This window comes from Camelus dromedarius, chromosome 7 (assembly GCF_036321535.1).
Source record: "Camelus dromedarius isolate mCamDro1 chromosome 7, mCamDro1.pat, whole genome shotgun sequence".
Classification (NCBI taxonomy): domain Eukaryota; kingdom Metazoa; phylum Chordata; class Mammalia; order Artiodactyla; family Camelidae; genus Camelus; species Camelus dromedarius.
The window spans coordinates 72,703,716-72,729,018 of record NC_087442.1 but is presented as its reverse complement, the minus strand read 5'-3'; the positions used below and the strand labels follow the sequence as shown (position 1 = coordinate 72,729,018).

Here is a 25,303-nt window from a genome sequence, read left to right as displayed (position 1 = left end):
TCACACTATAAAGGTTTACTCTTTCTTCTGTGACATATTTTTGGAGTTATTATTGGATATATGATGACTGCCATGATTTTAAGACTGAAGTTTTTTTAGGAAACTAAAATAACTGAAAATGACACAAAACCTAACATGGATTCATGTAACAATTATAGGGAGAAATGTTTTCCAAGGTAAAGCAAGCCATATAATTATGTTAAATATTGAAACAAATCTAATCTCTCATTTAATATAACCACTCATTAGTCTACTGGATCCTTGAAAATAGATGCACTGAATGCATCTGAATTAACATTCAATCAGTTATGAAAAAAGGAAACTTTTTCTGTTACTTCCAGACTATTCAAAACAGTCAATATTGTATATTAAACTTAAAATAAATTTTTACAAGCTTTTAAAAATTAATGTTCAAATGGAGTCTTTTTTAAAAGAGTTGCTAACATGACAATGAAATGCAATAATAGAGGCAATTATTAATTCTCTATGATGATGTGAGCATTTTACAAAAGTTTTAAGCAGATGTATATCCCTATACAAGTCTTTTATTAACCATGTAAGTTAAGTAGTTATGAACATATTACTAAATTATCTATACAACATTAATTATAATTTACTATTATTAAAGGAAATACCACACCAGTCCTTACTGGAGACTGAAGAGAGGGAGCTGGGAATGGATCAGAATAAATAATTAAAAAGTTAAAATATTAAGAAAGTTATAAGACCCTAGACCATGCTTTGCAGCATGATAATTAGCCAACTGTAGCTAAGAAAGATTTTTAAAAATTAATATTGGACATTGCAACTTCAAGGTAGATGTTCCAACTGAATTCTACGTTGGGGTTAAGTCAACTAAAATGCTAAAATCACTGTGAGAGGCTGGTGGTAGATGTATTATTGGTTGCTTCATCTTGAAAATGTTAATATAGAGAATTATTCATATTGAGCTGCTGACATTCTCACAAATGAAAAGTAAACTTTCTGCTGAATTTTGGGGTAGTCTTCCTTATTATACATGATTGCATGTGAACACTTAGGAATTAATTCTGTTGTTACTGCTCTTCTTTTGAGGTCTTGATTGCTAGCTAAGAAATCAAAGTTCTGCCTTAAAGCATGATACTTTAACACAGTCACATGGAAGAAGTATCAATACATTCCTAAACTAAATTAGTGAATTCTAATCAGATTTCTATGCTTTCAAGCCTAGAGTAAATGATTCAATATATTCACCAACTGTTTAGGAGGAAAGATATAGGTACAAAGGGAATAAATTACTGGGTGAAAATAAACTATGGTTAGAGTATAAAATAAATATAAAACAGATCATTACACGTTAAAGGCAGCATCAGTGAGAGCTATTTTTAAAAGGTGAAAATATGTTCCATTCCACTTAATGGCATTACTCTTCATATTAATGTTTTTCAAAGAACGGGATTTATTTTACTAGACAGATAAACTTCAAGACTACTACTTGCAAATTACTCATATTATTAATTAGTCAATCAGTCTATATTTTTCAGTTAGTCTTCAATTAAGAGTAAAATATCTTGAAAATTAAAAACATTTCATAACGTCACTAGCTCAAAATGACCAGTATGTTTGGAATAACACTTACTAACACTTGCATAATGCTTATTATCTGCCAGACACTACATCATTTAAATACATAACTTAATATTGTCAAAATACTATTACTACCCCAGGCGAGATCACTTGTTGATACAGACAGTACTAAGTGGCATGCTCAAGATTCAAACCCAGACAGTCTACTTGGGGAGACTGTACATTTAATAGCTACTCTATCACACCTGTTAAGAAAAATATTTCAGTCATGGACTACTATGCATTTCAAAGCCATTGTTTAAACTACAAGCAGTCAGAGTTGTCAAATGTGAAAACTATTTGCTCATTAGGAAAGTGAATGTGTGAATTTCAAGCAACTAAAAGGAAAAGTGAGCATAATAAATATGACAAAACTTTGCACAATATAAATGTTAAGAGCAGAGATGGTGGCACTGTGATTTCACACCAAGATTACTCTCATTCAAAACAAACACACACAAAAGCCAACAGTCATATTTAGCATTCAACGTCACAATATTTAAATTATGTACATAAAAATATACTGAAGAACTACAGTAGCATCCCCCATAAATTACACCCAAAGATAACTGTCTCATTAACCTTGTTTCAAAACATTAAATATACTTTATCCTAAAATAACTAACTGATCAAATTGTTTAAACAATTTCATTGTTTATTGGTCAATAAAATTCAGAGTTAAATTTTTTATGGAGGAAAGTCAATCTTTAATGGAGAAAATTTGATGTAATTTGTTTTAAGTTTTCAAATAAAAAGCAGCCTAGAGGTTTAACTCTATGATACGAGCTTGAAGTCAATCAAAAAGAAAGCATGACTCTTAATAAATGTGGATCTACTTTCCTTTGAAGACATCTTTGAAAGGAGCAATAGGAGGGAAAGCAAGTACATCTTCTCTAGAACTGAATTTCAAAGGCTTTATTTGGGCCTTCTTCTATAAGAGAAGAATTAGAAAACATTTTGCCTTTTATTTTCCATTGTGAGATCCTAAATGGGAAAATAAGTTCAGACTATATAGGTCCCCATGTGGTTTTAGATGCAGTAGCAGTCATAGTGCAAGGAATGCAGGACACAATGGTCTACATAACTGGCTGCTGTGAACTTTAGTGTGAACTTAAGAATAAAAGAAAAGAAAGAAAAACCTTTGGCACTTCAGCATAGATCTCAAAATCACTCAAGAAACTTCCTTCAACTGCATCTGCTGCATTAATGAGATCATAGAACAGAACTACTAATTTAGAATTAAATACTTTGGTGAGGAAAGTTTATTGTTATAAACTAAAAAGCCATAGTTTATAAAAAAATAATTGAATGTGACGATAAATGGTACTTTTACATATGACATCACTGTGTGAATTAAAGGCAGCTTAAATTAAAAAGGGAATCCCCTGAATTCAATTAAATGGATTTTTTAAATGGTTTTTAAAATATTCAAATAATGTAGAAAAACAAAGATGCATCTCTTTTTCTAGTATGCCTTAAATTTCTGGTAGTTCTCCTTTTTTAAAATTATGATAATTTAAACTTATAACAACTGTAATTTAAAATTAGCCAAACAAGTAAATAAAAACTGAGTTAACAATGCAATTTTATTTGGTGCACTTTTTAATCAATATTCTTGTTAGTCAAATGTCTCCTTTTCTTGGCAAAATCTGCCTTCGTTTACCTGACTATGTATGTAGTTTCTGTATAATATTCAATGATTGAATATTCAAAAATCAACTATCTCATTAATATTTTAAAAATACAACTGCTAAGCAAACCATGGTTAAGTTTTTCAGTTATGGTAGTTTATTGGCCCTCTAGACATAAAGCTACTGAAGTTTCTAAATATTTTTCTAGCAAGTGAAATTTGTAGTGAAACCCAAGATACAAAGGCACTATATCTAAGGTTCTGAAATTTTCACTTTGCTTATAATGATAAATAAAGTAAATCAATATATTCTTTGACAAGGGAAAGAATGATTTTAATGTGGGAATAGTATATATGAATCACCATATATAGAAGAATATACAAAAAAATTATATTTTGCACAGAAGCTAAAAGAAGCAACTATTTTCAATAGTGATTCAGGAGGTGAGTCAGGTTCCTGTGAGAACTCTGTGAATATCATTATGAGCATCAATCATCAATGACCCAGTGAAGCCCAGAACTGAGGGTTAATACAGAATTAAGAGATTTTTCCCTAAATATATTACATTATATGTATATATTCCATGAGTTCTAAAAACAATAATCTTCCAAATAAAATATGACAAAGAAGTTGAGTATCAGAGACTAACGTGGATCAAATCATGGCAGGATTTAAATGACATCTATTCCAGGTCCCCATTTTACATAAGAATCCATGGCATATTGTCACTGGCCTCTTCAGAAACACCCACAAGTCTGGGGGCTCATGAGTTCACAATGTAGCCCAAAGATTTTTTTTCAAACCTGTTAGAATCTTCTTAATACAGATGCTTCATCCTCTGAAATTTTCCATAGATTCATCTTTGCTTGGCCCAACAGAGTATATCACAGAATAGTCAGAATTCCTAGCTTTTCAATATTTAATGATAGCCTTCATGCCTTCACTTTTCCAGGTCTTTCCACTGGATTTTACAGAATACAGCTACAATACCCAACTATCTCCCTTTCTTGTTTTTCTCTTCTTGCTGCTAGAGTTATACTTTGTGAAGGTCCATCTTAAAATGCAGTGCTCAGAATCACTACATTAAAATTTGGTCAGAATTACAAATTATATGTTAATCACTTCCCTCCTTAGGATGCTACATTAGTTCAATTTAACAATTTATTAATGTTTGCAGCCAACTTCCACTACAAATACCAAACCTGTTACCAACAAAACCATGGTCATTAATTGTGTACTAAATTTTTGGACTCAAAACCAGAACTTTACATTTATATCTACTGCTTTAACATAATATCATGACATCAGTTATGTTAACATGAAAGCCTAGAATTGAGCCTTAGGTATGTCACCCTGAAAAACATCAAGATACTTTATTTGCCTTCCTGCCAAAGTCGTATTTTTTGGTTCATGCAGTACTGAGCTATGCTGACCTACAAGTCAATGTTTAAATTAGCCTATCTCAAGTCATCAGCTATTAATACTCAAGAATCCCCAATGAAAACTTTTTGTGTGGCAATTTATAGTTAAGAAAATTTGCCTAAGCTTTCATTTTTCACTTGTTTACTTTTGAAACTGGTTTTATAGAGATTATCTCTCTAAGAGTGTTTCTTAACAGTTGATCATGCAGTTAAGATTAAGTGGCTATTCAAATACAGGCAATGACATGCTCAACGCTGTCTTTGAGGCAGGACAAACAATGTATCAACAACAAACCTTTAGATCGATGTGACTATGCACTAACCATACATGCCACACATGAACTGTGCATGTGAACTACAAACGTATGAAATCTCTTGTGGAAAACAAAGATACACTACTTTATTCGCCCTCAAGTTGTCCTCTTTCCAGAAACTTTTATCTCACTCTTCCCTCCTTCAGGACCATCGTTTTCTTTTAAGCAAAGACAGAGAGTTCTGCAAGACCCCAGTTTTTCTAAGTCCTCATCGCAGCCCTCAACTGAGGCTCACCCAAACCAGGTTGGAGCTGACTGAGTCGTAACCAGCTGGCTTTTCCAACTCCTCCTCAGAAACATGCCCGCCCCCTAATCCGAAGCCAGAGGAGAGTCCAACCACAGAGAACTTCCACTCAAAAAGGGCAACCTCCGAGTAAAGAACATTCGCTTAACCGCGTCTCTTCTTCCGACCCCTAACACTGGAACCCGCCGCTAGCGCAGCGCCTTCCTCGGGAGCCGCCTCCCACGGGCCGGCTCGGGGTGAGCGCCCGGGTTAGTCAGTGCGCACGTGACGTGCGGTGCCCACATGACACGACCGTGGCCGGGGGAGGGGGACAGAGGAGTGAGGCAGTGAAAAAGTTAAGGGAGACCCGTCAAAGCGCCTGAAGCAGTCTGCCCCTTCCCTTCTTTGTCAACTAGTGACTCAGGGATCCCCACGGGATGGCTTCGGACTAAGGCGTCTTCAGTCAGTCTCCTGACACGGAGGGCGCAGTTCTCCGCTCGCCCAGCCACCCCCTACTCCTCCCCGCCCTGCTGGTGATACCGCTTCACCCTCAAGTTGCTCCTTCCTGCCCTTCCTCCCTCCTTCCTTCTCGTCCTCCTTCCTTCCCTAAAAGCGCTTCACCCACTGCGGGCCGTGCCGTTGACGCACATTCAATTGCTCCGGGAGCTTGCCCGCACCCCTGAGGTCAGACAAGGCCGAACACCTTCCAAAGGGGAGGGGATAACTGCGCAAAGTTGCACGCCACACAGCAACCCGTCCCACCCTTCCACTGAGCCCCCCATTCGGATCCCCGGCACAGCTCCCTCGCTCTGCCCTCACTCTCTCGACCTCACCCACCGTCGCGCAACACACCCCCTTCCACACGCGAACCCACCCTTTCATTTTGCCCGGCGCTTCGAGCGGTCCAGCCTCCTGCCAAAGCACCGAGCCAGCCACTGCACTTACCTTGCTTGACACACTTGAGCCGGAGGGGGTCCTTGCAGTGTTTGATGACGGCCAGCACGTCTCTGATGGTGAGCCCCGCCACGGGGGTCTCGTTCACTTCCAGCAGCAGTTCCTCCGACACCAACTTGCTGCCGCTCTCATAGGCCACCTTGCCCGGCTTCACCTCCCCCAGGTAGGGGAACTGTCCGTTCTCGGCGCCCCCCTTCAGTTCAAAGCCCAGCTGGCCCTCCGGGTTCCTGCCAATGACACTCTCATGGACTTTGCTAGTCCAGTGGCTTTTCTTTTTCAAGCTTTTGGACATGGCAGTGGGGCGAGTCTCCTCAGCTTCTGAGGGGCTCCTTTGGGGTAGGGTGGTGAGAGAACGAGGATGGAGGAGCCAGGGGGCCAAGAGGTGAGAAGAGCAGACTTTGCCTTCCTCTCCCCTCAGTTCGGTGCTTTCCCTCTTCTTTGGATGGAGTATGGACGAGGAAGAGGGAGGATGACAGGGACGGCAGGGCAGAGGTAGGAGAGCTTGGGTGAGGTTGTGCTGTCCCTTGAATGACACTCAAAGCTGTGGCCCCGCAGCTGAGGAGAGCTGTGGTGGTGCTGGCGGCGGCGGCGGCAGCCTGAGCGAGCAGTAGCCGAGCTGGTGAGCGGGTGGGGGTGGGGGTGGGGAATGAGGGTAGGGATGCCGGGGGCCACTCCTGCGTGGTGCGAGTGGGAGCGCGCGCGCGCGCCTGTGTGTGTGTGTTGTTAGCTGATATCCATGGTAGCTGCAGTGGCAGCAGCAGGGTCCGCGCTTGTGTGTGTGCGCGGGTGTGTGTGTGTGTGTGTGTGTGTGTGTCTGTCTGTCTGTGTGCGCGCGTACTAGTTGTACTGTACTGGCAGGAGGGGAGGAGGCAGAGGGCAGGGGAGGAGGGAGCGGGCTGGAGGGGGAGGGGCGCGCGCGCCGGGTGAGGAGCCGCTTCGCCACTGTCTCCGCACCCTCCCTCCGCAGCTTGACCCGGTAGTGAAGGCTGAGAGAGAGGCAGGCTGGGTCCGCCTGGCAGCCTACGAGAGGAGGCGGGAGCGGGAAAGGAGGGAAGCCGAGGCCCGGCGTGGGGAGGACGGCAGGAAGGGCTGCGAGTCTAGCGCGGACAGTTCTTCAGCTTCCCAGCGGCCGAGCGACGCTCTGGGCTGCTGCGCTGTGAGGACGCGCCGACTCCCTCAGACCTGGGCCGGGCCGGAGCCGAAATAGCGGAACCCGGACTTCTGCGCGCCCCAGTGTGCGGTACTCCGGCTCCAGCGCCGCCAGCCTCGGGGCTCGGGGTCCCGCCGTGAGAAAGACCCGAGCTGTGGGACCCTCTCGTGGCGCACTCGCCGGAGAAGGCCTGGGCGCTGCGAGCTGTGGGGAGGCGTCGAAGTTCAAAGATTAGACAGGCTTTGTCTCCTCACGTTTCAGTCAAACTCGTCTCAGAGTTCTCAGAATTTCCCCTCAGAGGAGCGGAAAGTTAGAGAAGTACAGGCTGCTCTTTCTGTCAACCGGGAGGGGAAGCAGCGTCCCGGCCTCGGGTGCAGACCCGGCCACCGCGTGCGGCCAGGACGGGAACTCAGATGAGAGGCACGGTTGTCTGGTGAAAGGCGACTCCAGGCACCGAGGGGAAAGGGCTTCTCTTTACCTAGTTAGGAGAAGCGGGAAGAAAGGGGCTGTGGGGTGGGGGTGGGGCTGGGGGCGGCCGCGCTGAGCAGCCTCCTCGCAGAACTGGGCAGTTTCACGCGGGAACTGCGGCGAGACCACGGGGCACGCCCTCGCCCCGAGCGCCCTCAGAGCCGGGCTGCTACCTGGGGAGAAACCCTAAACTGACCTGGCCCGTCAGCCTCCTGCTACATTGAAGGAAAAGAAGCCTTCAAGAGTGAACAGAGCGGCAGAACCCGGGCTAGAACTCAGCTCACTGGCTTGCCACCAGGCTTCTTCCTCTTCAGCAAGTTTGCAGCCGGGAGGAGAGGTGAGGACTGGGGTGCAAGGATGCAGGACGGCCGCTGGTTTTCACGCAGGCACTGGTTTCGTGTGAGACGTTAGGAATGACTTTTTAAATTCCTGTAACTGGTAAATGAGTTTCATTTGCTTTACTTTCAAATGATACTTTTGAGACAAAAAATTAAAGTTGCACACCCACTCATCTCTTTAAAGCAAAGCATGAAAAGCACTGAGCAGTTAGGATTCTTGGTGTCTGAGATGAAGACAGTGTGGGAGGCAAGCGGAACAGTTGAAAATGTTTAATCGACCCAAACAGAAGACCAGGTTTGAACTCAGACTCCGCTACTTAGCAAGAAGAGTGTGATATTGAGTAAATTGCTTGACCTTCCTGAGCCTCAGTTTCCTTATTTATTAAATAGGATTAAAAGTACTAATCTGTTAGGACTATGATGAGGATGAAATCAGGTAATACGTGCAAAGTGCTTGCCTGGCATATGTGGGTAGGCACTCAAAATGATAATTTCCTCATTTTTCCCTCTCTAGTATAACTCATTGTTTGGGGAAGTGGGGGATCAAAGTTAGTCAGAACTGGAAAAGAGCTTAAAGAAAGATGATTTGTTTAATCATGTGTCTTTTCACTTGAGAAAATGGGTCCCCCGATGAATTGGCTTTGATTAATGAGGGTTATTCAGTGAGCCAGAGGCAATGCCAGGATCTGAAGCCAGAGATGCAGACAATGCCCAGGAGTGGGCAAGTCTTTTTGTATCACACAGAGAAGTTGCGTTTTAGCATTATGAGACACAGTTCTAAGTGGAACTTGGTAATAGTGAGAACTGGATTTTTAAGCCCGTTACAAACTAACATGTAAGGGTAAATACTGTTTATAAAGTTCTTTTTTATTATTTATCTTTTTTAAACATTTATTACACGTTGTTCTATAGTCTTCACATATATTCACTTATTTCTCCTGACATCTCAGTAAAATACGTACTATTATCATCCCCTTTTACAGACAAGGAAACTGAGGCATACAGAGTTTAATTTTTGCAAGGCTGCAGATTTAGTCAGTGGTGAGGCTAATATTCAGACCCAAGTGTTTTGGCTCAAGACCTGGTCTCGGTCACTGTGTTGTACACTCTCCCATGCAATAACCATGTATATCGTACATAATGTCTCCAGAGGTTGGGTCTGCATTTTATTGTAGGGGTAATTATGGAAAAAGAAAACAAATGGAGCAGGAATTTGGCATAAAAGCATTTTACCCTCAAGAATCCGGGAGAGGCACTGAGGTGTGTGCCAGCTAATTTAGTGTTTCACAGCTCCTAATTCATCTTCTTTCCTCTGACTTGGGATATTAGAGCTGGAACCTGTAAACATTTCTTTGTTGCCAGTTGGCACGTTAGCTCTTGCCAATAGAAGGTGCTAGAGGGACACTGCATACAAAAGGGGGCTCCTATTCTTGGTTCCATTGCTTTTCTTTTTGCTCCTATGATGTGGTGGTCAGTGAATAGCTTTCTAGCCAGTAGTGTCCAAGAAACGCTGGTTTTACACCCTCCAGTGAAGTTTGGCCAGTTCCTCAGTGTGTGACTTCCTGGTAAGCCTTGCTGGCAACCCAGTGGGTGGCTTCCTAGCAAGTTTCTCTGGCTCCCTAGCTGGTGGTTTCCTCACCAGCCCAGTCTGTGACACCTCAACCAATTTCTTGGCCGTCAAGTGGACCACAACCACATTATCTCTAATGAGGACTGTCTCTCAGGCTTTGTAGTGTAGAGGGCAGGGATGGGGTAGTTCTTGTAAGTTACCCCTCTGTGGGGACTCTCCCACAGCCCTGGAGGTAGTGGCGGCTCCCTTAATCCACTATTCTTCCATTTATTAGTGATATCTTTACTCTTAATAGTCACTCCCCTTATTACTAGTTAATAATTCTATATATTAAATCTCCCCTGTTCTAATTATGGTGTGATTTCTGTCCCCTGATGGGACCTTGACTGATAAAAGAACCCTGAGTAGAGCACTTTCTTTTGAACCAGAAGTTGGGATCCTGCCTTTAGGTGTGCAACCTTAACTAGGTCACTTATCCTGTCAGAGCTTGTTCCCTCATCTGTAAAAAGGGGATAGTAATATATATGACACAGTTCTGTGGGCATCATATAAAATTGAATTCTCTATAAATGCACTTAAATGTGAATGCAGTTTAAAACTGTTAAGTGCTATCCAAATTAAAGCTTTTAATTATCAGTATAGTAACAGAATAGCAAAGAAGGAGATATTTTAAGAAAAAAATTACATGTATTCTGAGGGCTCATTACATTGTTTCCTGGGGGTAGGAAGGGCAGCATTTCCTATAGGATTCATTGTCATCAAATAAACATATTATTTGTTTTGTTAGTTGGGTTTTTTTTGCCTGGCTCTTCAGAGATGAAAGCAAATAGTTGCGAGTCTTTAGTTGTTCCAGTTTCCAACTCTTTGAAAAGTATAATGAAATTATAATTATTTTGAAATGCTAGATTCAGACTAATATGGTTACTTTCAGTTCTGGTGTCCTTCACATTTACTTTATTTCTCCTTTGTCTCCTTTCCATGTCTGGAGTGGATGCCTGTGTCAAGAAAGAATTATTTCATTGCTGAGCACTTTATGTGCAGAACATGACACTAGATATTGCATGCCTTTCCAAAAGAAAAATTGTTTAGGAAGCTTAAAAGCTTAAGAAAGAAAAACATGAGCGCATTCAATCCTTGGAAGAATTCTATAAGGTGGATGCTTGTGGCAAACTCAGTCAAGCTCCATCTCCATCCCTTAGGATTCCTTTGATTGAGTCTGCCTTACCCCCATCTTCTGTTTTCTTTTACTTCTCACAGCCAGCCCCTGGGACTCTTTTTGGAAGACTGCCCTAGGGCTACTAGACTCATTTTGCCTTCAGGCACAGAGAGCCATAGAGAACCACTTGGGAGTTCACTTCTCTCCCTCCTAGGACACCATTTGCCAAGGACTGCCCTACCCAGTATAAAAGCCTCTAGCAGTAAGAAAATCTGAAGTGTAGTTTACACCCTAGGGCTCCCCTGCAGGATCATGCTGATGAAGGATTTTGCCTGGAATCACTTCCTTCCCTATCTTGCTTACTCTGGTAATTTATGTGTTTTTCTTGAAAGCATTTCCTTAATAAAACACTTGCATACAATCCTCATCTCAGAGTGTATTTCTGGGGGTCCTGACCTAAGATATTGCTGTTCCTTTTTACAGATGAGGAAACTGAGGCTCAGGTATTTTAAATTACTTGAAGTCACACTACCAGTAAGGGCTGGAGTTGTTACTTGACCCATGTCTGTGTGACTCTAAAGCTCCTAATTCTAATGCTGTGTTACATTTAAAGTCCCTAATAGTGAGTATTTTTAAAGTAACTATCTGAACAGAAGTGGACACAAGGTCAGCAGTTGATTGATCAAAAGACATAAAAATTGTATTCATATATTGAGATCTTTAAGTGTTTGAGGAGGAAGGATAAAGAACCATGAACAGTAAGACCTACATGTGGTGTACCTCATCTAGAAAATCTTTTATGAAGGATGAGACTTACCTGACCAGAAGTTTCTCTAATGAAGACATGCCCCACATTTTAACAGAGAGTGTAAATGTTCAATATGGTTTTCAGTCAAGGGCTTTCTTCATGCCAAGACTGAGTTGGTTATTTGTAATTTTCCTATTCCTAAGAAATTTCCACAAAATTGGTGGCTCAAAACAAGAGATTTACTATCTATAGTTGCAGAGGCCAGAAGTCCAAAATGGTTCTTACTGGGCTAAAATTAAGATGTTGGAGAGGAGGGGAGATTGTATTTTTTCTGGATCTCTAGGAAAGAATCCTATTCCTTGCATTTTCCTACTGCTAGAGGGTGCCTGAGCTCCTTGGTATGTGACCCCCTTCCTCCATCTTTAATGCCAGCAACAGCCAGTCAAGTCCTGCTTACATCCTATCACTGTGACACTGACTCTCCTGCTTACCTCTTCTACTTTTCAGGACTCTTGTGATCACATCAGGCCCATCTAGATACTCTTTAGGAGGCCATCATTCTGTCTACTGCAGTATTATAGGACACCACACATTCATATTCTCAGTTTCTAACTTAGTTCAGGTTATCAGCATAACTACCCCATATTATTGTGGTTATTTTCTCTCCCTGCCTTTACCTCAAAAACCTCTATTTGTGTTACCCAAGAAAAGTTTCTGAAACCTCTCCTTTTTCCTCTGCTTAAAACTCACTAGTACTGCCTATTAAACACTCAGTAAAGTACAAACTCCTTATCTTGGTGTCAACCTCCTCTGTCCCTTCCTAATTATCCAGCCACTTCTTGCCATATACACCCTGGAATTGTAATCCAGGGCGCCTGGCTGAAGTGGATCCTCTAAAATAAACACAGATGAAAGGAAGTCCCTTTATATCATCTATTCTAGGTCCCTTGGAATATTATTAATGACAGAAATTTAAAAATTGAATTTCAGTAATGTTCCAATCAGGAAAATGAGGTACAAAGCTTTGTGCCAATCCCTCACCATATTTCGGACCTGGGGCAGGCCTCGGTCTCCCCTTCCCCTTATAGCCCTTTGCCTCTTTCATCCTGAATTTCTGTTGCCTTGACTCACTAGGGTGTTTCATGGTTCTGTGTTTGCCTGAAATACAACCCTCTCTCTCTGTGTGGCTTATACCTGCTCACCCTCTAAGACATACCTATCAGGCCGTTTTCTCTCAGAAATCTTTGCTGACTCTTCTTTCTTCTACCAACACAACACATACTCTTCTTTATGTTTCCATGTACCCTTTGTGGAAACTTGGCATCTCATACACTTCCTTACTTTCAAGTTTATACTCCACAACAAACTTTTTTCAGTTCATCTTTGCATTCCTATAATCTTGCATGATGTAAATGCTCAGCAGAATTCTGCCTAATGATAGATACATCCAAAGTGATAGTGTATAAAGTTTTATTGTCTGACTACTACCTTAATGTGAATTTTTCCATTTAGTACTAAATGATTGTCTCTTTACATTCATACTAATGTCTTAAGAGAATGGAATGCAGAAGAGCACATATGGGTGAAGAAAAGACAGAATATACTTAGCCTTGGGGCTGAAGTTAACAAAAGAAGCCAGATTCTTTAAGAGCTTGGGACAGAGTCTGGGTAGGGTCTGAGATGTGGTAGTGGTGGTGATGGTGATGGTGGAGGATAAACTGGATCTGCTTCATAGTTTGTCCATGACCATTCCTATTAAACCTCTTCATTCCAGCTATAGTATTCACATAGAAATGCTAATCCATATTTATGAAGGAATTTTATTTAGCCTAATGCAAAGCTTCTTAAAGTTTTCTATCAAAATATCTCCAACAATGATACACTCACCCACCCCTAATCAAAAGTAATCTTATTTGAAGCCTTCAGTTTTTATCTAAAACGTCCTGTGGATTTTAGATTCTACTCTGCAGTAGGTTCAAATTTATACTGATGTAAAATACGGCTTTTTCCTCAAACTTTGCCTACATGATATTTCAGGAGGATTTGCAATATTCATCGGGTGGTTTCTGGGCTCAGCACAGTGACTCCATGGGTATGCACAGCTTAAATACAGTGAATGAAAATACAAGCCCAAATCCTAGAGAGGGTCTGGGCTGCAGAGACAGATGTGGGTACGCTGTGAAACCCTGACTCTTTGGCCTTATTCTGCAGAGTACAAAACACTAGAATAGGAAAACACTGAACTCTGATTTGTAATATCTTTTACTAAGCAGAGAGGAGAGGAAAGATCAGTGAAATAGACTGTGAAGATCTAATGTTGAGAAATCAGAGCTCTTGAAGTTAATAAGGTCTTAAACTTCTCCAAATACATGCAAAGAACTGCATATTTCATTTGGTATCTTGTCAAATTACATTAGAGTGCTAATTCTCTTTACCTCCAAACCTCAAATATTTTGATAATTGTAACATTTAGATTTCTATCAATTAAATTTTCATCAAAGGGCCAGAACTATTTCATTTTAGTCTAGAATTAATGTTAATTGATTATGCTTCTGTACTTCATAGAGCCATGTTTTTTGTTTTGTTTTGTTTTGTTTTTTTAGTATTCATCTTATTATTGAAAGGGAGTATATGGTCCAATATCTCTGAATCTCAGGAAATTACTTTCAGTCACAACTATCAGCTTGTCACCTGGCCCTGTGTAAAAGATCTGAGGACAGGCACAATTTGATGGCTTCAGTCAATGAGAGTATGAGATCATTTTAGCTGCTAGAAAGTTCTGAACAAAGTGACTTTGGTCCTTTGTAAAGCACCTCTTTGTGTGAAATTCATGGACCATGCAGAATATACAAATTGTGGAAAGAGAACTGCAAAGCCTTTTAAATCATTGCTCTATCTTAACTACAGAGTTCACAATGTGTGGAGAGAAATCTGACCAGCTCAAGAAAAGAAAGCAGCAAAATATTTTCTTTGTTGTTCTGTGACTTTAAAGTCATTGCAATATTTTTTGTAAACAATAATGTAAGAACTCTTGATACTTTTGTTTCCTTATTCAACATATGCACAAAATACAACAGGAATAATACTGTATTTGGATCTGCAAATGTATCCCTTCTTATGCAAGCATAAGTTTTATGCAAGCATACTTCTTGAAGGTCAATATCTGAATTTATCTTTCATTTTTATTTTGCTTTTTACTTACTTGGTGTCTGTCAATCTTTTATCATCAGTTCACATTCTACTAAACTCAAGAAGATATTCTCATACATTTTATATTTTTAGGCCTTTTTTACTAGATTTTTTTTAAACACTTCAGAAATTCAGGTACTTGAATTCCATGCTATCAAGTAGTTATATCTATCTCCCCCTCCTTTTTTTAAATTTAAGCGAGTAGTTCAATTGCTGTCACTTTCTACTTTGTGATTCTAAATATTTTAAAACCATCTTACCATTTTTTCATGCACTCATTCTTAGCAAAAACTCTTACTTATGAAACACTATTTATCTCTTATATTTATAACTGCTTATATTTTCACATTATTATTCCTCCTTCCAAATGCACATCTTAATTTATTCTTTTTTCTCCATATATCTCCTTAGTATATGCCTTTAGTTTCCCATGAATTTCCGCTATAAATTTTTTTAAAATGTAAAATAAACTACATGTATTGTTAATATGATATCTACTGCCCATATTCTAATCCTGCCTATTATATTTATCATTTTGTTGTTGATTTAACATGACAGTAGTTTCCATTCCAATGAAGTAAAAGAAGCAACAAAAGGACAGTACTATCATGGGCTTAATTTTTGTCAATAGTGAAAAATCTCTTAGGTATAAAGAAAGTTATGGAAATAAAGTGAACATATTCTGTCTTGAAATAGTAAGGAACAGTCAGATGCGATTTCTAGGCTTTGGAAAAACGTATTTCAGAAAATTCAGAGAAAAGTTCATCATGCTTCCTCAGCCAGACTACTGAGAGGCAAAAATGCAGATGAACATTTGGAGGCAATGAGAATGTAATTCTAATCATAATTTTAATAATTTTGCAAACCTCTCCAAACAGTATTCTATGTGGTGTGGTTTGCTTTTAACCATTCTGAGTGTCAGAGTTGTCTTTCAGAATATGATGAATATTCTTATCCCACCTTTCTTATCCCACCCTTCTCCCTGCCCCCAGAAATGCACATGTTCATATATCTTCCATATATGTATATATCATTTCATGTAATTTATAGATTCATTGAAGCCCAACCATTTGCTTGTGTAGGGAATTCTTTAAAAGTCCAGCTTAAATAAACCTCTTACATAAAGTTTTCTTATTTACATATGATCAGCTGAAAGTAATCTTATCCACAGAACTCCCATGAAATGCTGCCTGATCCTTTTCACATGATCACATCTTTCTTGTATTGTAAAATTCTAGATATATATCAGCCTCACTTCTGGGCTATAACTTCTTTAAGAGCATGACTTACATTATATTCCTCACTGAATCTGAGTGAGTGAAGGAAAATACAATAGTAGGGGAAAAAGGAGACACGTAACTACAAGGAATATGAAAGAGTCAAAGTATCTATTATATTAAGCACAGAATCAACTGGTGCTAGTAAAGTCAACCCAAAATTTAAGAATGTATTTTAAAACATCAAGGACAGCAAGATATTTGCCATCTGGGAAGGTGTTAAAGTTTTAAGACAATTGTCTCCTATTTTAGCTATCAAGGAGAAAATTTTAAATGTGAAAAAGGGAGGGTAAATTTCTTTATGAGAAACTTGTAGCTTAAGATGGGTCTTGAGATAATTGGAAATCATTTTTTACTTACTTTAGATGATTTTAATCTTCCAACTTCTTTCAGTTAGGTCCTAGGGCAATATAAGAATCAAGAGATTGGCAAGCTAATCTCTGAAGAAGAGATTGGCAGGATAATCTCTGTAATCTCTGAAGAAAAGTGGACATTAGAAGAGTCAATAGAAGATGGGTGAAAAGCAAAGCTATCACGATTTTTCAAAGAGGAGAAAAGATGGAACTCCACCAACTATAGATCATGAAAGGTAGGATATCAAGAGAAAGAAGGGATAACATGAAGCTGCCTTAGCTTCATAAAGAACGAGTCAAATCAAAAAGTGCACATTTTCCTTTATAAAGCATGACTTGTTCATTCTGGATTCATGTTAGCTTAATCATTAAGCACTAATGCCATCAACACCTTTTATACATCAGCAATGAATACTCAAAGACCACGCCTTCATCATTCTGTTTTATATCTTCAAGCAATGCTTCAGTTTACGAATGCTCTTTTAACACATTCTTCACATCTGGCTTGATCAGGGATGTGCATAATAGGCCTATTACTTCCCTCTCATGAGCATTCATAATATTTCATGAGCTCTTCTGATCAACTGCTCCCATTGTTGCTTCCAATCAATTTTTTGGAATCACTCCTGTTCCTTTTTCAACACATCTTCCAAGCCTCTTCTTGAATAATTTACTGTCCAATATTCGAGAACTACTACCACAATTTTAATATTGTAAATTTACAATGCAAATTTCATCAATATCTGTTTAAGTTACAGTGTACTTTGTGTTAATAAAAATGAACTATGAATAAGTAAATATGATGCAATTCAAAATTTAACATAAATGTGTGATAAATTATGGTTTTTTAACCATATTTAAGGACAATTATAAATATTTTACCTACAATTAATACTGATTGTGATATTGGTCAGTTACTAATTATATATGATCTAGATTTTAAATGAATTCTATCTAGTTTTTTGATTCTCAATTAAATAATTTGCATATATTACAATATTTTATAGCATAGTGACTGTCTTTTAATGAAACCACAAAATTTTGAGAACATATTTTTATTGCAATGCAGTTATGCTTTCTACTTTAGGCTGTATTTAAATATGTCTTTCTATTTTCAACTGTATCTTGATAGAAGATAAGGGAATATTTCCTTCATTTAGTAACAATTGGTGTTTTAGGGTTTTTCTAAATCACAGTTGAAGAAGCAAGGGGCTTTATGTTATTGGTCTATTTGATTATGTGACTACAATAGTTCAGGGATTCATTCAAACATTTTACAGACCATAAGAACAATCATACTACATTTTTCTCTTTAGGCCCCCAAAATATTTTAAAGGTTGTTAGTTTATGTATAAACATTCCTTGAAGCTCACACTTTAGCAGGAAGCTGAACAAAAAAAGTTTAAGTTTTCTCAGTACTAATGGAGATTTACTTCCTAGCCCTTTTCTCTGGAGAGAGGTAGGTCTCCTCAAGGATAGGAAGATTTGCATGTGAGGTATGATTTAAAGGACTAGAAACATCTTTCCTGCTTCCCTCCAAAATGCTTCACTATGTTTTGTCATATTGCCTGATAATTTTGCATTAGAGATTTATCCTTTTGAGATATAAAATGCAGATATCTCTGAAAGGGTTTCTCCTGCTTTAGTCATATTCATACGGCTACTAGTGAACAAAATATGTTCATTACAGGATGAAGGGAAGATTGCCAACTAGCAAATCCCTAGGGTCAGTACTGCACCAGATGTTGCCTAGCAATTTCTACAATTTTCTCAGTCTAGTTTGCAAGAATAAAGAGACTAGAAATCAAGGAGGTATGTCACATAAAGTTGTAAAATTAGTATTTAGTCTGTGTATCCTTTCTGTATTGATTTAAAAACAAAGAAAATAGAAGGTTATTAGGTGAGTTTTGTATGGTTTAATTGAGTTTGGTAGTTTTTCCCTAGGATTTTTAAAGCCAAAATTTGAATGAGGTACAACATCCAGTTGTGTGAAAATCTGAGGGAGGGACTTTTCAGGCAGGGGAAAAGGAAGTATCTAGGTCCCAAGGTGGTAAAGAACTGGACAGGATGGAGACTAGATAATTTTCACTTTCATTATTTTATGCATTCAATTATGCTACCACGTAGGTTAGTCTCTAAAGCCTTCTACAAGTTGAACCTTGCTTAAAACTTAATTCTTTCCTTACCCCTTCTCACCATGTTCCAGGCTATTCTGTACCTCTGTGACTTTGTTTGATAGTTGTTTCTTTTGCTTAATAGCCTCTCATTTATTCAGTCTTGCCAGATAAACTGTGACTCATCTCTTAAAATCCACTTCAAGCATTCTTTTGAGGAAGCTTCTCACTCTTTGCTGCCCACCATCCATAGAATTGCTCAGCCTTTGTGCTTCTATTGATTTATGCACTTGAGACACTGCTTTGTAATTACTTATTTACATGTCTGCTTTTATCACCAGTAAGTTTCTTTAGGACAGAGACATTATTAATTCATCCCTGGGTACCTATGGTCCAGCATAGTAGTAGTACTACATAGAACATAGTACTAGTAGTATTTAATAGATACTCAATAAATCATTGTTCAGTGAGTGAATGCATGGGATATCTTTTTGCTGTTATGATTTAACTAAAGTAACATTGCTCTTCAGAACAGTTTCCATGACATATTTATTCTAGTTAATAGCCATAAATTAACTCTACACTACAGCCATAGTCTATAGTCACTAGATCATTTATCATTATGTCATTTCAAAACAGTAAAATGTTCAATATTATCATTCATATTCAAACTGTGCTCATAGAAATATTGTGAAAAGATTGAATAATTTTTGACACACAGTTTTCAGTTTTTCCACTTAGCACACTTTAGTAGACTTTCAGCCTTTTAAATATGCTAGCATTGAGAACCAGAAAATGGTTAATGAAAATCATGATTTAATAGTGTGTTTTATGTGGTTTGTTTGTTTCTCTTTGTAAGTTAGAGTGGTAGAGTTATGTTTGAGGCATTCATTACATTTTATTTACAAGAACTCAATGTTCTTAATATGTAACCTGAGGGCTTTTTCAATTCCTAAAAGCCTAGCAGAAGTCAAGTAGCTGGACGACAAGCTGGGAGGGAGAAATTATGGGGGATGTAGCATGAAATAGAAGGAGGATACAGACCATTTGACAGGCCAAGTCAAAGGTAGTTTCTGTCAGGGAACAATTACAGAATCATACTTTAAGAGATGACAGAAAAAGACATTAACGTAACCATGCAAAATTGGAAATACATATTTGGAGCATTATTTTCCCCAGAAAGCTTCCAATGCATTGGTGCTTGCTCAGTGTCTAAGGAGATAAGTGTCTAAGTGATTGGCATTTGTTCCAGGCTTTATCCGTCGTCATGAAGAGGCTTTTCACCTGCAGGTTCTCCTCGAAGCTATTGGTGATATAGTCACACAATAACACATTTACTAAATGAACTAAGCAAATGAATAAAACTGTAAGCCCTTAGTATCAGTCCCTTTATTTATTTATTTTTAAAGTTTGTGTCAGTATGAACTAGATTCTTATTTAATGGATTAGAATACTGATATTATTTATTTTCATGCTCAAATTGTCCCAGAGTTGGCCCATAGGAGCTCCTTCAAGATAGTTCAGTTAGCCTTTTAATGTATGTGTCCCCCTGGTTATTTGAACACTTTCTTGCTCCCTGATATGACAAAATGTTTCAAATCTCCCCCCTCCAATGACCTCTGTATTTTTTTTTAAGTGAAGAACAGTATTTAAAAAATGAGGATATGGTGATTTGTCTTGTTTATTGTCATTGGTAGGCCATTTCTTCTAAGCTCTTTCAATGGAAAGACCTAGGAAATGTATATAGAGATATTTCAAGTATATTTATATGAAATATATTAAATATACAAGAAAAAAACCTCAAATCATCAGCTTATTATGAACAGAACATTAACATTTTTGAAGGGAAAATATTTATCTACATAGAAAAGGTCCAGAAAATAATAACATTGATCTTGAACAAAGTACATGCAAGTAGATTTCATTAATAGCTAAAAATAATGTATCTTAGAATCTTAGCTATTGGGGGGAGACAGTATCTAGAACTGTGATGTAGAATTTATGTGGTAGACCCTTGCAGTGTTAGTTTGGATCTCTGTGGAATAGAAAAATAAGATCAAAAGCTTGCCCTAGTCCTTCCCAATACTTTTAACCACATGGAGAAAAGATGTTGAGCATTCATTACAATCAGAATCTTTAAATGGCTACATATTTGTGAGAGGTGTATAAACAAACAAGGAAGTAATGACACTAACTACATGGGAATGATATTAGTGTCTTCTCTTGGATAACTACTGTAGCTATAGATGCAATGCTAACCGTTGCACTTAGCAACAACTTGACTATTATTTGGCTACTAACATGAATAACTTCTTAGAAGTTGAGGAGGAGCTGTAAACATCTAAGTAATCAGAATTTGCGTCATAAAATCCTGAACTGCGTATCCAAATTCTTATAGAGTTTTCTCCCAGCACATCATGGAGGACTTTTCTCTAATAATCTGGCTCTCCTATTACGCTGAAAACCAGAGCTTCTCTATTTGGCTTACTAATTCCAAAAATTAAATCATTAGAGGTAGGAGCTTATTTTTACTGATGTATTTGCTTTTCTAGAAAAATTAATTATAGTCTGATACAGTTTGTTTTATGTAGCATAATAAAACAAAGATTCTCATTTTAATATACACTTGCTAATTATTGCATTTAGTAATTTAATGACCTGAAAATAATGTAAAAAATGTGTATTTTCATATAATACTTATGTTATTTTTAACTTAAGAAGTCATAAAAAATAACATAAATACATGAAGAAGCCACAGCTATAACAAAAAAAAAAAAAAAAAAAAACAATTTGACCAGTGTTAGAAGGCAAAATTAACTAACAATTATTAAGGAGTTACTATGTACTATAAACCACATGTTTTGCATTTGTTTAATCATCAAACAATACAATTACTAGAACTGTTTTATCCCCATTTTATAGAAGAAGAAACTGGATTACATATCTTATTAAACTTGGTCAACTTATTGAAACTTGTAACTAATACATTATCGAAATAGAACTCAAACCCACAAACCCACCTTAGATCCCATTCTCTTTTGAGTGAATTACATAAAGCTTCGCATAAAATGCATCACATAAATCACACTACCCCTGGCCAGTAACAGTTTTGCTAAATTGATTATTTTCCTTTTTGTCTGTAAAAAAAGGATGTTGCTCTGTCTTACCCAGTCTCAATGATTTAAATAATCAATAAATGTGTTCACCACACAGAATAGGTTTTTTTTGGTTGTTCTATATTCATGACTGCAAAATAACTATGACAGTTATACTTTGAACTTAATTTTGGTGTTATTTGTTAAAACACATCTGTATACATCTGAAAAATACCAGTCGTGACAACATAGAGAGCTTAGTTTTGAAAAATAAGTTAAATTATAACTGAAAATGAACCAAAGATGCATAGAGAAGGTGTGGACCACACATATGTGGGTAAAAGCTGGCCCAGAGTCATCTTAAATGGATTTTATCCAAAAGGGCTGCCTAAGAGACCACAGGATCCCAACAGAGAGGGTCTGTGAAGAGATGGACTGCTGAGACCCAAATCACAGTGAAGTATAGTTGAGAGATGCCTACTAATGAATGGGGAAAGGAGTAAATACTCTGAAGAACCCTGCAAGGAAATGAAACACCCTGCAAGGGAAAAAGACCGAGTCAGCTTTGTCACCTGCCAAACCAGAGAGCAATCAATGATGACAGCTCACAAAAGTACAAGCATGCAGGAGCTTTCCAGTGCCCTAATGTCTCCTCCCTCCACCATCCTGAAACCTGATGTGGTCAGAAACAGTGCTAATTAGCAATTAAAGAGAGGAAGAAAGACAAGTTCAGAAAATAGAGGAGTATCTATCCAAGCCACACTGTATTCTACAGGCTGCCTTCGGTTGCATGGCTGATTAGGTGAGTGTAGAAGCTTTAATATTGAATGAAGCTTAGAGTTTTTATTATTACTCTAGCTGTACCTGTAAGTTTTTAAACTGAAATAGTTCAAGTAACCAAAGTACCAGGAAGATTTTTATTATTTAAGATTGCTGTGGGGTACCAACCAAAGTTTTATTCAGGGGATGGAGAAGAATTACCTTATAAGTAAATAAATAATTGCCTTAAACATCCAGGGACATTTTGAGAGAAAACAAAGTTACTTAATTATTTCATTTTGCCAATTCTGTTCCTTCAGAATATCATCGTATATATCCATATATCATAAATCAAACAATATACATTTATCTATATATGCATATATGTCATGGGGAGCACCTTGTCTCTTACAGTTTTCTTGTTTTTTAAAAATTCTTATTTGGTTATTCTCTCAATTATACTTTTATATAGTCTTTCTTCCTAAATGCTTTAGCTATAGGCAAATAAGGATATGTTTTCCTTTATAATTGGAGAAAATGATATTTTATCTGAACTCCATGTGTCATGTGATATAATTGACACTATATCATACTTGCACATGAATGTTTATAAAACAAATCATCTTAAATCAATAGGATCAAAATTAGATTTGAAGAGTGTATTCAATAAGATGTATAAGACAAGGTAGAATTAACTCTAATTGAATTCAGAGAGGATTTGAAATTAGATGTAAATCTGTAATATGTATTACATTCGATATGAATTAGTATTAGATTTGCATTTAGAAAAATGTACTATGTTTGCTTCTAAGTATCTTTTAGATAGAATATTAAGACACATGTCCTATCTTGACTCTTCTCCTCCCCCACCACCTAAATGTCACTGAAAAATCTGCCTTGATTATCAACATTAAAGACTGGTTTTGAGGAATGCAAAGAACCTAAGATTTACATCTTAATGGGAGATAGAATATAATTAAGAAATAGTTTTTAAAGTGTGGAAGATGTTCCTTAAGAGGTAACAATTTTAATACCTTAAAAACTAATCTATCAAACACCAACTTTTAGATTATTAAGGCTAGCAGAGATATACAAAACCCAAAAAAGTTTCTTGAATAAATGTTCCACACTTAGCTTAAAGAATCCATTTAGGACTTAATATTCTACTATCGATATGTGGGCATTAAAATTGTTATTTATAACAGATACTGGTATTTAACTCAGAAAAAATCCTTATAATTTGGATTTAGGTCCTATTATTTAAATTTTAGATACTGTCCAAAGGAGGTTGGTGTTGGTTATAACATGGACCCTAAAGCAACCATTTAAGTAAGATATATAAAAAAAGAATATTCTAGTGAGCAAAAACTATTCATAGCCTATAATGACCTCATTCTCACTAGTATAATACAGGGAATAAAGTAAATAAAATATTTCTTTATATTATTTCATTATTAACAGTGGCTATTGATGAAAAAGTAAAACCCTCAAACATAGCAAAAGTGAATAGTTATTGAAAGTCAGTATTACTTTGAAAATTTAGACTGCTTAAAAATACTAGTTTTGATTATATAGCATTCTGAATTCAATGACATTTAGACCATCTTAATTTCCTACCTAAGAGCTATTATTTACTTTCTCCTTACTGATAAAAAGAACCCCTCTTTGTTCAAATTGGCGATGTTCCCAGGCAGAATACTCACTTTCTTAGGCTCTGTTGCATCCAAGGGTTGCAATGTAACAAAAGTGTAAGCAATAAGATACTTGTATGTTTCTGCTAGAGACTTCTGGGAATATTTTTGTTTTTCTAATACAGACACTTTTTTTGTCCTTTTTTCTCTGTCCAGCCTACAGCACAACCGAAGAGAGGGAGGCCGTCTTGTCTCCATGATTGGAGAAACATGAAGATAAAAGCTTCCCTGAGAGGATGATGGAGCAAAATGATACAAGGGGCCCAGACTCCCTTCCTTCAGACTTCTTGTTATGTGTGGGAAATAAAATGATATTACAAGGTTAAGCTACAGAGATGGACTTCTATTTCATGCAACTAAGTGCGTCATAATTCAGACAATATCCATTAAATTGGTGAAAGTATCCATTTTAAAGGATAAATCTCAGGGACCCACAAATATCTAACACAAATCTCAGAAAAATTAATAGTTTTTAAATTCATTGTGATTTTGAAATTGATCTTTCACAGTCTTTTAGTTATCAAACTATTAAATACATTTGATCATTCAAATAATGTTGTGAATAATGCCAAGGAACCTTTTTATTTTCTCAGTCTGAGTATGATTGTATGTGTGTGTATGCAAATATATTCAAGGAACCTGAAGGAACCATGATTTTCTGGGGCACTCAACGCTAGTTAGCTCCAACTTGTGCTTTAAAACTCTCCATTCAATATTCACTTCCTTAGGGAATAGATCCTAAAAATCCCATTAAAAGTGATTCTTTATTTATCTTGAACTTATCATCATTGGAGGTTTGGTGTGTGTTGAACTTTGACCCATTTACTTCATCTGTGTACCCCTTTCTTAAGAACGTTTGTCATAAAAGGATGTTGAATTTTGTCACATGCTTTTTCTGCATCTATTGAGATGATCATATGATTTTAACTCTCCATTTTGTTAATATAGTGTATCACTTTGATTGATTGGTGAATGTTGAACCACTTTTGCTACCCTGGAATAAATCTCACTTGATCATGGTGCATGATCCTTTTAATGTATTGTTGAATTCAGTTGGCTAATATTTTCTTGAGGATTTTAGCCTATACTTTTCTTGTGTCCTTGTCTAGTTTTGGTATCAGCATAATGCTGGCTTCACAAGATGAGTCTGAGAGTGTTCCCTCCTCTGATTTTTTTTTGGAAGAGTTTGAGAAGGATTGGTATTATTTCTTTGAATGTTTGGTAGGACTGAACAGGAATCCATCTAG

At 37.6% G+C, this 25,303-nt stretch overlaps 1 protein-coding gene and 1 long non-coding RNA gene across 5 annotated transcripts in view; one reads left to right on the top strand and one right to left on the bottom strand.

Moving 5' to 3' along the window:
- The window catches only part of MAGI2 (membrane associated guanylate kinase, WW and PDZ domain containing 2), a 1,119,445-nt gene extending 1,112,382 nt beyond the window's left edge, over positions 1–7,063 (bottom strand). For 2 of the 4 annotated variants that reach the window (XM_031454751.2, XM_031454752.2), the window contains exon 1: positions 6,140–7,063. In XM_031454751.2, the coding sequence (XP_031310611.2) occupies positions 6,140–6,440 (301 nt within the window). In that variant the 5' untranslated portion in view covers positions 6,441–7,063. The remainder of the gene's footprint in view (positions 1–6,139) is intronic. The other 2 variants (XM_031454755.2, XM_031454757.2) reach the window with 2 other exon arrangements.
- A 753-nt stretch (positions 7,064–7,816) lies between these two features.
- On the top strand, positions 7,817–24,382 carry LOC105100376 (uncharacterized). Its single transcript, XR_004137736.2, has 2 exons — positions 7,817–8,103; positions 24,213–24,382. It is a non-coding gene; the product is annotated as an uncharacterized LOC105100376 (long non-coding RNA).
- The last annotated feature ends 921 nt before the right edge of the window (positions 24,383–25,303 follow it).